Source organism: Mercenaria mercenaria, chromosome 17, assembly GCF_021730395.1.
Source record: "Mercenaria mercenaria strain notata chromosome 17, MADL_Memer_1, whole genome shotgun sequence".
NCBI classification, from domain to species: domain Eukaryota; kingdom Metazoa; phylum Mollusca; class Bivalvia; order Venerida; family Veneridae; genus Mercenaria; species Mercenaria mercenaria.
The window spans coordinates 65728044-65740053 of NC_069377.1; the positions used below are offsets into that span (position 1 = coordinate 65728044).

Here is a 12010-nt window from a genome sequence, read left to right on the forward strand (position 1 = left end):
GTGCCGTTCCAATCTTAACTAGCAAAAAATGTTGGCTGTCGCAATATTTTTCATACTTCAGGAATTGAGACCAAAAAGAGATTGAAACAAAATGTTAAAATGAGAACTGGATCGCATCAATTAGCGTAATTTGTTCTCTATTGTCATAACAGGTTGATATTTTGTTCAGCATCAATCAAATCTGTCTTAATATAGTTTGTTTGTTCAATGGAATCAGTAATGAATCACAGTATCAATTTAACATAACGCTTTGTATAAATGTGCGTTATTGACTAGCCTATGGCATGTCAAACGTTGCTAAATTATATATGTGTGTTATTATTATTGTTTATTTGCAATTGTTATTCAATGTTGTGTCATTCATATTCTAAAATTTGCTATTGTTATTGTATATGTCGTTATTCTTATGGTATGTTCGATATTCTTATGGTAAAAGTCATTATTGTTATTCTATGTTTCGTTATAATTGTTATTGTATATTTGATATTGTTATTCAATGTCATTCATATTCTAAGTCTTACCATTGTTATTGTATATGTCGTTATTCTTATTGTATGTTCGATATTCTTATGTTAAAGTCATTATTGTTATTCTATATTTCGTTATTCTTATTGTATCTTTGATATTGTTATTCAATGTCGCGTCATTCATATTCTTAGAGTTACCATTGTTATTCTATATGTCGTTATTCTCATTGTATGCTCGATATTCTTATTGTAAAAGACGTTATTATTGTTGTACATTCATTATTGTTTTTGTAAGCTTGATATTCTTATTGTATGTGCGATTTCCCGCGATATAAATAGCACAGCGACGCTATACTAATACAATCACATAACATAGAAAAAGAATGACACGTTTTGTAAATAGAATCGTCAGATATTGAACAACAATGATGACTTTTACCATAAGAATATCGAACATATATAATTTAGCAACGTTTGACATGCCATACTAGCCCAACAATATAATTTTGTTTTTATTCATTACGTATTTCATAACCATTGCCATTAATGCGTTCTATAAATTATAACTAAGTGGGTATTTGAAAGGGGTTAAAAGCTTTTACAAATGAAAAAGTAAACTGACACCAGTAATTCAATAATCAGACAGAACACATGCAGTTTATTTAATTTAAGTACACGTAATTAAAGTATAAATATTTGCATTGTTTCTCCATTCATAAAGATAAGCCCATATGACTGTATGTTTGTAATTCATCATTAAGGTGGAATCTAAGTTGAAGTTATAGGGTTCCGTTTCTACATTTTGTTTTATACAAAATTCAGCATGTTGCTTATATAATGCGTATTTTACATTTTTGATACTTCTGTAGCTTTTTTTCTATGCGAGGCTTCAAACACGACAATTGACGTCTATTTTTGATGAACCATGATTTCACGTCCGTCAGACTGTTTTTGTAAATGGCTCCATTCATTCAACAAGTATCGATCTGCTTGTTACTCATCATATTTTTATTCAAAATGTCTTTAAAATTGTGTATAATTTGTGGAAATCATTTTAACGTTAATGTCAATTTTTACGTTAAAGTGAGGTCATATCGTCAAATATGACGTTGAGTTTTAAATAAAAAGTTTGCTGTAATCTTGTCTCATGTAAAACCCAAACTAACATGATGATGAAAACTATTTTCTATTGAACGAAGGAATAAAACTATGTGGTCACCGAATTCATTTTAGCGTAACCTCACAAGATAGCGCAATTGAGTACGTTTTCATGTATCTCCCCTTTAAAGATAAACTTACTATTTTTCTTAGTAAAATTAAATCAAAACTGCCTTTAAAACTCTGTTATACTGGACGAAATTATTTCAGTGTAGACCTAGGATTTTTATGTTTAGATTGTATTCAATATATAAGAAGACGACAAAATCGACACCCCATTACCGTTGCGCTGAATTACATTACTCAACCCATATCCCAGATGAAAAAGTGCATAATTCAATGGATTTTCGTGTGTCTCGTGATCAAGACAAACTCATTTTTAACCTATTTTAAGTAGAATTTAACCAAAAGAGTCCTTAACAACTATGCAACGTTAGGTTTGAATTGATTTATCTCGCAAGTTAATGACAATACATGAAAACTCATGTTTATGTACATGACATTGTAAACATTTAAAAAATAAATAAGAAAAGACAGAATATAATGAAAATCCTTTATTCCTTTTCATTTTAACAAACACCTGTATCCATCACAGGACGTATTATCTGTGGGTAAAAATGGTTACAAAAAGAACCTATATTGTGTGCATCTAATAGCATTGAGGCAAACGAATGTACCTACATTACAAATATATGCCATAAATATTTTATGAGCTAATATAGGTTTCTTCTTAAGGAAACGGATTCGAACGCCAATCAGTCTTCAGAAAATAATACTGGGTATACAGAACCTAGCCAACCTCGGGACAGTACGAAAAAAGTAAAGTGTAGGTGAAAATGAGAAATATTCTTTTAAAAATAACACATAACTCGGAAAAAAATGCTAATCGCTGAAGTTAATACAACTTTAGAAAATTTAAAAAGCCCTTATGTAACTATAACATCATATTCGAATAAACATTATTAATTCATCTATTTGTATTATAAATTGTTAGTTTTGGAAATATTTCGATTGTTTGGAGAGTAGTCGGACATCCCGATTTCGAATAAAGTACATCCTCTGTGAATAACCACGGGGAAAACAGAGATACAGAAATATCAAAAATGTAAAATACGCTTTATATAAGGAACATGCTGAATTTTGTATTTAACAAAATGTCGAAACTGAACCCTGTAACTTCAACTTAGGCGCATTCCGCCTTAATTCACCTTGATACGGCGTTACGTAAAGGCGGAGCATTTCATAGCTAACAACGCTCGATTTGCTACATTTGTTTTCCTTCGTCACGTCGTTATACGGGAAACGTGTATTTTACAAACACATGGTTAGAGTGCACTTTGATTCGACGTTAATATGCAATCCTAACAACATCGTCAATTGATGGTTTCGTTATTTCTGAGATCTACAATTTTAAAAGTATACAAACTACTTTCAAGTAATTAGAAAGAAGTTGTTATGTTACCTGGCTTTTAAAGGCTTTTTGTCTACCAGTGGCTTTCTAATGATAGGTCGTGTTTTTTTTTCTTCAGGAAAATCTAAATTCTTAAAAGAATATCAATACTAGTCAGAAGGAAACAAACACTCGTCATGCAATTTAGTTTTTCATCAGTAACGAGAATGTTGCTACTTTTTGTATAGTGTAACCTCTTTTCTTTTTCAAGTATGTGATTTAAAAAATGGGAAAATATTAGCCATGTTTAGTATGTTTTGCAAGTAAACCATGAACATTTCTAACAATATTTGTAAATCATGTAACAGGACGTACACGCGCCAATCCTTATAAATGGGTCACTTACAATTAAATAATGTAAACAATGTGTCATTACAAACCTTTTTCTGTAACTGCTTTGCTCCACTACTACTAGGTTCGCTATTGGACAACTTTAAAAGTCTAAGTATTTGGCGACCTGTAGTTTTCCACCTTTTTATTTCATAATCAGTATATGTTTTTTTCAACTTTCAATGTTAAATGACTTGCATAAAATAGCAGTTAATGTTTTTTGATGGCGTAAGTTGGATATCATTTTCCTCAAAACACTTTATTGTACAGAAAACGACTAAGAACAGTGCAATAGTGATATTTATATAACGATTATAGCAGCTATAGTAAAGGGGTAAGTATTTTCTTAAAACAAAATTTCCAGTATCAGCTTACTGATTATAAAGATGTAAATGTATTTGGTCCAAATAAAAACGTTTCAATAAGTTAGAATAAATAATGATAGAAAAAAACTATTGAACTTTTGTTGTTTACAGGAGACTCTTATGTAGTCCTAGATTATATCTTGAAAAAAAAATAAAAATAAAAAAATAAAACAGACAAAGTGCACACATTAACTACTCTAAAATATTGAATTATATACTGCTATATAACGACTTGTGTGGTATATGGCGTAATGACCATCCAAATATAAAAAAGGTTTACCTGGCACTCTAACTACAAACCACCTCTAATCTGAAGACAGGCTTTTTATTCTCTGAAAATTTACTAAATACTGTCTCAGAATGTAATATTTCAACTAGTTACCAATCGGATCACTCTATTGTTGATTCCAGTTCCATAATCTAAAGGAAGAAAAGGGCAAAAATTCGTCTGGTCGCCGCTAGATTTTAATTTGTCTCTGAACCTTTACGGGGCGCCGTCCGATGAGCCAAAATTAATATTTCTGATTTTACCTGACTCATGACGGTCCATGAAAGATTCTGATAGATTATTCTTCAAATACACCACGTCCGGCAGCAGTTTCTCAATTGTGACTGGTGCATAAAGCAACCCGCACCATCCCCGCCTTTGACTTAAATTTTATCCTTGTAATAGGACATGCACTCTACAAACATTCTGTAGAAATATTATACGTATGAATGAACATACAGCATTTAGCGCAGTGTTAAGTCGTGCTCAATTTTTCCACCAAAGGTTAGAATTCGATTTCTTGATATCAAAAAATAATTCTTGATATCAAGAAATCGAGTTTTTGATATCAAGAAATGATTTTTGATATCAAAAAATGCCTAGAAAATAGTAAAACGGCGTCCCATAGCTATCCGGTACATATAAATGATGCTGATTGAAATGAACCTACTATGACATAATAATGATATGACGTCATTAATGGCGTAAAAAGAATATATTCATCGGGTACTATGAAATGCCTATATCGTGAGATAGTATTTATTGCACAAAATCTTTCACAAGAGAAAATTGGCTAATATATTTCTTTTCGCCATTAAATCATTATTTTTTTTACAATCGTGTCTGGAAACTTGAAATACCTCGATAACGCCGATTTTTAGCAGCCTTCGCTATTGTCTCTCTGGTCAGGCGGCCAGGAGAGGTTAATAAAGTCATAGATTGGAACTAGATTAGTAAGTTCATTTTCTAATTTGCATTTTTGCTTTTCTCAAAATTTTAGTTTGTATTACAGCTCAAAGCCTGTTTTCCGACAAAAATATAGATATGTGTAAAATTATATTTGTTAAACAATCCCTGAAACTGTTTGTGTTTCTTCAAAACACGTGAACTTTTCCGTATGTCTGCAAGGTAGAGAATCTTTAGCAATGGCGGCACCGAGTTGCAGTAGAAAAAAATCAGCACACGAGAACACCAGACGATTGCTGCAAAAATCCATGAAATTCCTGTTGGTGGCATTTTATACACAAAAACTTGTTTCATTACTTAATATCAACCCAAAGTTGAGGCCCAAAATGAGATAAGACAGACTTTAGTTACCATATTCTGTTTAACAGAAGTTCTCAATTTCGTGAGTTTATTACCATTAAGTTGGTTACATAAAACATTAATTTGATACAGGCGTAAACCTTTAATGGTATTATTAGGCCGTAACTCTTTCATTCCTTCTTTCATATGTCTTAAAGTTAATGTGTTTTAGATAAGATTAAGGCTTCCAAGCTGTATTATCATCAGCATTTGCATGGCGGCACCATTGTATCGGACATATTCTCAATGGAATCAGCTAAATGACAACGGCAAGCATCAACATAAATAACTGAGTGAGTGAATTCTACGTTAGGTAAAATCAGTTAATTGTATTGTCGGTTATTTCTATTTTCGTTTGACAAAAAATCCCACATTATTTATGTCAGATTTGATCATCTAAGCGTTGGACAAAACACAAAAATTATGACTTTTATAGGCACTGTCGCAGTAATCTATACTAGCCTGTTGTATTTTCAACAGTTTTTTTTATCTTCATGGTGATGTTCATCATATTGGTGATGAACAGCAGTTACATTGGGGGTGATGTGGCATTACTATGGTAACGATCTCTCTATCTATTTGTTATGTATTACGTCGTTTCGAGAGACATATGCTATATGCTTCGATATGAGACTCCAGGGCACTTGTTTCAACCGCTGTCAACAAAGATCTTCGTCAGTTTGTCACTCAAGGTTGAAATAAAATTTAAAACAAACGAGTAGCCGATCGCATTAATTATTGCTACGGGTTCTGTTTCATCAATTACATTAACGCATAGAATATAAAGGAGAAGTACAGTATGAATAAAAGTTAGGTTTAAGTTAAGTGCCATGGACGTGTAAAGAATCGGTAAATATTTGAACTGGCACAACAATACTCTTTTGCTTCAGTAAAATGTTTTTTATGGATTATATATTTTATACCGATAATCGATGACGCAAACGTTCAATTATACTAAGTGATTTGAAAAAAATAATGTTTTAAGCTTTATAAACTCCGTTAGTAATCCTGCACCAGTAATGAAATAATTAGTCGGGAAACTATTATAGGGTCTCGACTCACGGCCAAAATTGTCATACCAATCCTAAATTTCTTTCCACTACAGTTTCTATTAGCTGCGTGCCTACTTTGCAATGCATGACTATTGATGTGTTTTCGGGAAATTACCATTACTTTTGCTTTTCTTACAGTCTGCCGATTTCATACGTACACGCCCTTACATGACACTTGTAGTATGTTCTAGCACACACGGTAACTTACTACTTCTATATAAAAAATTAAACAGTCTCATTAAAATGATTACAAGATGTTGCAGTAATCGTATTTGATTATAAACAGATGATGTAACTCAGCAGCAGAAACAAGTTGCATAAAACAGAAGACATGCACTCTTTCTTCTTAAATCGAAATTACATTATAATTATTTCTCAAGCAACACAATTTGCTGGAAATCTTTTTAGTACATCCGTTTGTTTATTAACCGCCATTTCGGATGTTTGTCTCTGCTTTATATTTTAGCATATCATAAAGCATAAATGCATGGTACAAAATAGAAAAAGTGGAAACTTCACAGGTCGCTCAACACGACAAATACGAAAATGTTGCAGGCTCGGTTTGATTGAGCCTGTTCATGGACGGTAGTGGAAATGCATGCTACCGTCCACGCCCTCTAGCCCCGGGCTGAGCAGAACTCAACATTTACACATGCTAAAAGTACAAAAGCAATTTAGAGACATCCGCAGATGTATTCAAACGGCGGTGAACATGGAACCTTCAATGATACACGGGTTGTGGCTTGTAATTCCATGAAAAGCGGTGTTTGGTCCCCAGATGAAGTAATAGGTTTGCCCCAAACGAGAAAACAATGGGCAGAACTAAACAAACTGGAATTTAGAAAGGGGATCTGAGATTATGGAGCCTGCATATCACAGGAACAGTCAAAAGACAAAATTAAAAAGCAGGCACCATATCCATGGGGTGATTATACAATAAACCATTGTATGTATTAAGTTCACTCAAAATATTTAGAGAGTATGTAATTTGAAAACTTGTTAAAAGAAACGGCGACATTGAAACAAAATATCTCGAAGCGCAATAAACTAAATGCTTATTTACTAAACGCCACTAAAACTGCAGCTTTCGTATCATTAAGTTATTTTGGAGTTTCCACTTTTTCTATTTTGTTATCATAGCAGCGTTGTTTGCGCCGTGTGGCGTCCGTAAAAAGGCTCCCTGCATATTCAATCAGAGTTGATATATTATGATTTTTTTTCAGATCGTTCAGCAGGATGTTTATGTTGTGTTATTGGTACTCTTAAGTTTTTTAGGTTGAACAATTCGGCCTGGATGGTTCCAATACTTTTTCTTTTGTATTTTCTTTTGTAATGTAATTGTGCTCTTATTGTTGTCTAATAATAAAATTATTTCGATGAAATTAAAGACATATTCATGAAAACGTTTTCGGTGTAAAAACACAATGACTCAAGTCCCAACAAGACGTGTAAAACAAACCCGAGATAATCCGTGTCAAGCATCTTGTCTGTTCATACTAACAATGACAGTTTTCATTTAGCAGACGTATACTGCTTTTACAGTTGCAACTCTAAGTGGTTAGAATGAAATATTTTATTTTTATATCATTTGATGGAATTAAAGCCTTCTTATAAAAATAAAACTTGAATATTCGCATGATTCATGTATTTGACAGGTCCTGAAGGAATGACATTAAAAGTTTACAGAACTAGATTTAAAGAAGGGGCATGTTTTTCTGTGACATGTTTGCTTTATAAGACTGTCAGTGACAATGATAATGGTAATTTTATATCCAATATCTTTAAACAATACTTTGTAAAAGTCTAATTATCGTTCTAAAAGCATTGTAGAATTTATAAGACCATAATAAAAGCTATGGAATTTGTTAAAGTAAGGTGTAGTTTAAACACAATCAGAGTAAATTGAACAAGTATCGGGAAAATTTTCCGTTTTGTAAATGTGTTTACAATTGGTACAGAAATAAATGACAGGGGAGATTTAAAACAGTATTTTTCCCTTTTCACTAATGAAAATTACGAATTATATCGAATTTCTTCGACGTCACTACAAAAGGCAAGTATCTGAGTGTCTAATACCAATAGAAGGTATTATATTGCCTTTGTATTCATACAAAATATTGGTGACATTCGAGGGGATTTTCTAGGAGACCGGTAAGTAGTAAATCTCAATGATATTTCTGTATAACAATGGCCTTCCTTCCGGTACTGGCAAAGTGATACTTTCTCTAAATTTATCCTACGAATTAAAAGTGAAAAAGACTGTAATTGTTGAAAATTGCTATTGGGCTGTGAATGTTTATAACGTTTAAAACGATAATATGAATACAGAAAACATGTAATTTTATCTATTTTATGAATCTAATTGGATTTGCAATATACACATGTGAAAATGAATAATTACATCATATCGTATGCAAAAAGGTTGACCAAGAATTGCTGTCAACATTTGCAATTGATCTTCCTGTAAAGTATTTCATTACAAAAGTATAGTTCGTACAAGTACAAATATTGAGACGGTGTTAACAAAGACTTGTCAAAATTTTGAAACAGACAGCATAAAAAGGTAATAATGAGCTTTTTTTGGAATTTGCAAGTTAGATAGACAAAAAGATCAGATGAAAACAAAGATTTAGCTGACTAAAAATGCAAGTTATCAGTAGTACAAACTAATAAAATGCTGCATCCTGAAGGAACTATGCTAAGTACATTTTTGATTTATTCGGATTAGGCATCTGACGTCGAAATACTGACATAAAATATTAGTACTAGTCATACATGATTGCTTGTACTCATCAATGATAGCTATAAAAATTGACGATTCAGCTCGGAGACAAATAGCTAAACAGGGAGTATTTACTATCGACTGAATATCACTGTAATGTGAATTTGAAATAATGACTGCTAAAGAAGAGAAATTTTGTTATGAATGTTTTATAGGTTTTTCCTAAAATCACTATTTGATTGCTGTTGTAACATCAGAGAAGACGGTATGTTACAGTACTGAATATGTATTTGGAATATTGAAAGTTGTTTTGATAATTACTGTAGTGTCGTTGTGGAGATATAAAAAATCATTTCAAATGATGACACATTTTATAAACAGCAGATAACATTTTCTGTGTTTCATCTTGAAACTTCTACGGTAAGAGTTGTTATATATATATAATTAACGCCTATGTCATATAATTCCAAGCAACATTAAGACAGACCCTGGGTCATGCTATATCGATTAATCTTGGAACTAAATCGGCATTTTCGGCAATGCATGAATTTCATTTTATAAAATTACGTTATTCTGTATACGAAATTACAATGAAATATTGTATTTTCAGGTTTTTCAGTAAGTCAAATATATTGGTAAGAGGAATTTTGAGCGGAAAGGAATAAATAATTCAAATGGTTGTAAAACAAAAACGTCTTCTTACGCCGAGTGTAAAAATGAAATGGAGCCGAACCGAGTTTCTTATGTTTGCGTTTATTTTCATTCACTTGCATGTCGTTTCAAGTCAGACGTACAATGAAGCTGTTACACTTTTAAGAAACAAAACATTTTTCTATGAAAAGAGTCTCAGACCAGTTACAAATCAGTCATCCACATTGATTGTAAATGTTCGGTTTGATCTAGTTTCTATTCAAGCTTTTGATGAGGTTCAAGAGAGCCTGACAGTTATTGGTGGTCTTACATTAACCTGGACCGATGATTTAATGAAATGGAATCCTGCAGATTATAGCGGAATGGTAGATATTGTTTCAGAAAGTGGTAAATTCTGGACGCCGTATTTAATCCTCACAAACAGTGTAAACAAGTTAGACAAAGTTGGCGAATCTTGGCAAAGGATTCGTTTCACCCACAAAGGTGTTGCTGTAGTTATTCAAGCAGACACGTGGTCGACCATGTGTAAAGCTGATGTTAAGTACTATCCATGGGACGACCACTGGTGTGGATTCGAATTTTCTTCAGCGGCGTACGGACAAAATGAAATGACGTTGCAGCCTGTCTCAGACGCAGTAAGTACGCAATATTACACAGAAAGTGGAACATGGGAGTTAAAAGGTTCAGACATACATGTACGTTATGAAAATTCCAGTGTATTGTTCCGTATTCATATAGCAAGAAAACCACTTTTCGTTCTTGTGAACGTTGTTGTGCCAATTATTGCAATGACGTTTTTGAATGCAATGATATTTGTGATACCTGCTGACAGCGGGGAACGTATTTCATACAGTATAACAGTTCTTCTGGCTATTGCAGTTTTTCTAACACTTGTTGGTGAAAACTTGCCTAAGACATCAAACCCCATGCCAGTATTCAGCTTCTACCTGCTAGCAGTATTGCTGATAAGCATGGTAATCACTTTTGCAAACATTTTTAGTCTACGACTTTATCACCATAACAACACAGGCCCTGTAAAAGGCGTATTTGCAACATTGACAAAATGTGTGTTACATGTGAATAAATGCAAGAAGGAAAACAAAACGGTAGACCGTGCAAATGCATCCACGAAGGAGAACAAAACTGGAAACAAAACAAATGTAAACAAACTGGATCTTTCAACGGGCTATGAAATAGAAGATAATTCAGTATACGCATGCAGGTCCTGTTCGTTTATGAATACAGATATAACATGGAAAGAAGTGAGCGTCACTTTTGACAAAATATGTCTAGTTGTTTTCAATATCCTTCTTGTATTGGCTGCATTCGTTTTCTTCATGTGTGTGTACACTAAAAAAAAGAAAATGTAGGACCATTAACACGAAGATGAAAACGGTTTTGAAATACCTTTTATATGGATTAGTAAAAAATTATATAAAAACATATATTAAAGGATTTCTAATTAACACAAATTAAAAACCAAATATATTTGACATGTTATTCTACGGATAATAACTTTTACTCTCAACATAAGGAATACTAAAATGTATCCAGACTTCCAATATCTAACTATTTCATAGAAAAATTGTGTGTATATATATCATTTATGTGCACAAATAAATAAAATACAGGAATCTTATTTCCGATATAGGCTTTCACAACAGTGAAATTAAACATGTCGCGCTGCAAATTTTTCGCGAAAAGATGAAAACTTTTTTTTATACTACTATTGTCGTTCAAATCTTACTTCTCAATTACAAACTTAAACGAGCTAATTTTATTTTTTTTCGCCCCTAGAATAGTCCCTCGAAAAGTTGAAGTTTATGACGCGACAATTGCCAGGCATACTTTAACTTGTAGATTTTAAAGCCTTATTGTTTTATTTTTCGAGTCAGATTTTGTTTCCGCTACAATCTGAAATTAGACTTTTTTCGTCATCTTGTCGCTGTTGGTAAAAGTTCAGGCAGTATCTTTTATTCGGGTTGTATTTTATACAAGATTCCGTATACCAATCGAATAAATGGTATTGCTGGAAACTATATCCTAGCTTGAAAAGTTGACGTTAAGAACTATAATTTCACTTTTGCGCATTGAAGATAGAAGGTTAGACTTTAAAAATTCTACTTTTTGCTCTACAACTTTAATCGACAAGTTAAAGTGTCATAATGCCTTTTATTAAAATGTGGCTGCCACATTTTTTTGTTATGAACATAAAATATTTTATTTTTTTGTTGATAATTGT

The 12010-nt window shown here is 32.5% G+C and overlaps 1 protein-coding gene across 1 annotated transcript; it reads left to right on the forward strand.

The window, feature by feature from the left end:
- Window positions 1-8936: 8936 nt before the first annotated feature.
- LOC123536918 (acetylcholine receptor subunit beta-type unc-29-like) lies at window positions 8937-11755 on the forward strand. The gene is made up of 2 exons (XM_045320423.2): window positions 8937-9537; window positions 9728-11755. The coding sequence occupies exon 2, from the start codon at window positions 9792-9794 to the stop codon at window positions 11136-11138; it is 1347 nt and encodes a 448-aa protein (XP_045176358.2). The 5' UTR covers window positions 8937-9537; window positions 9728-9791; the 3' UTR covers window positions 11139-11755.
- Window positions 11756-12010: the final 255 nt, after the last annotated feature.

Excerpts from the sequence above, each read along its gene's own strand:
- LOC123536918 (XM_045320423.2), top strand. The coding sequence starts at position 9,792 with ATGGTTGTAAAACAAAAACGTCTTCTTACGCCGAGTGTAAAAATGAAA.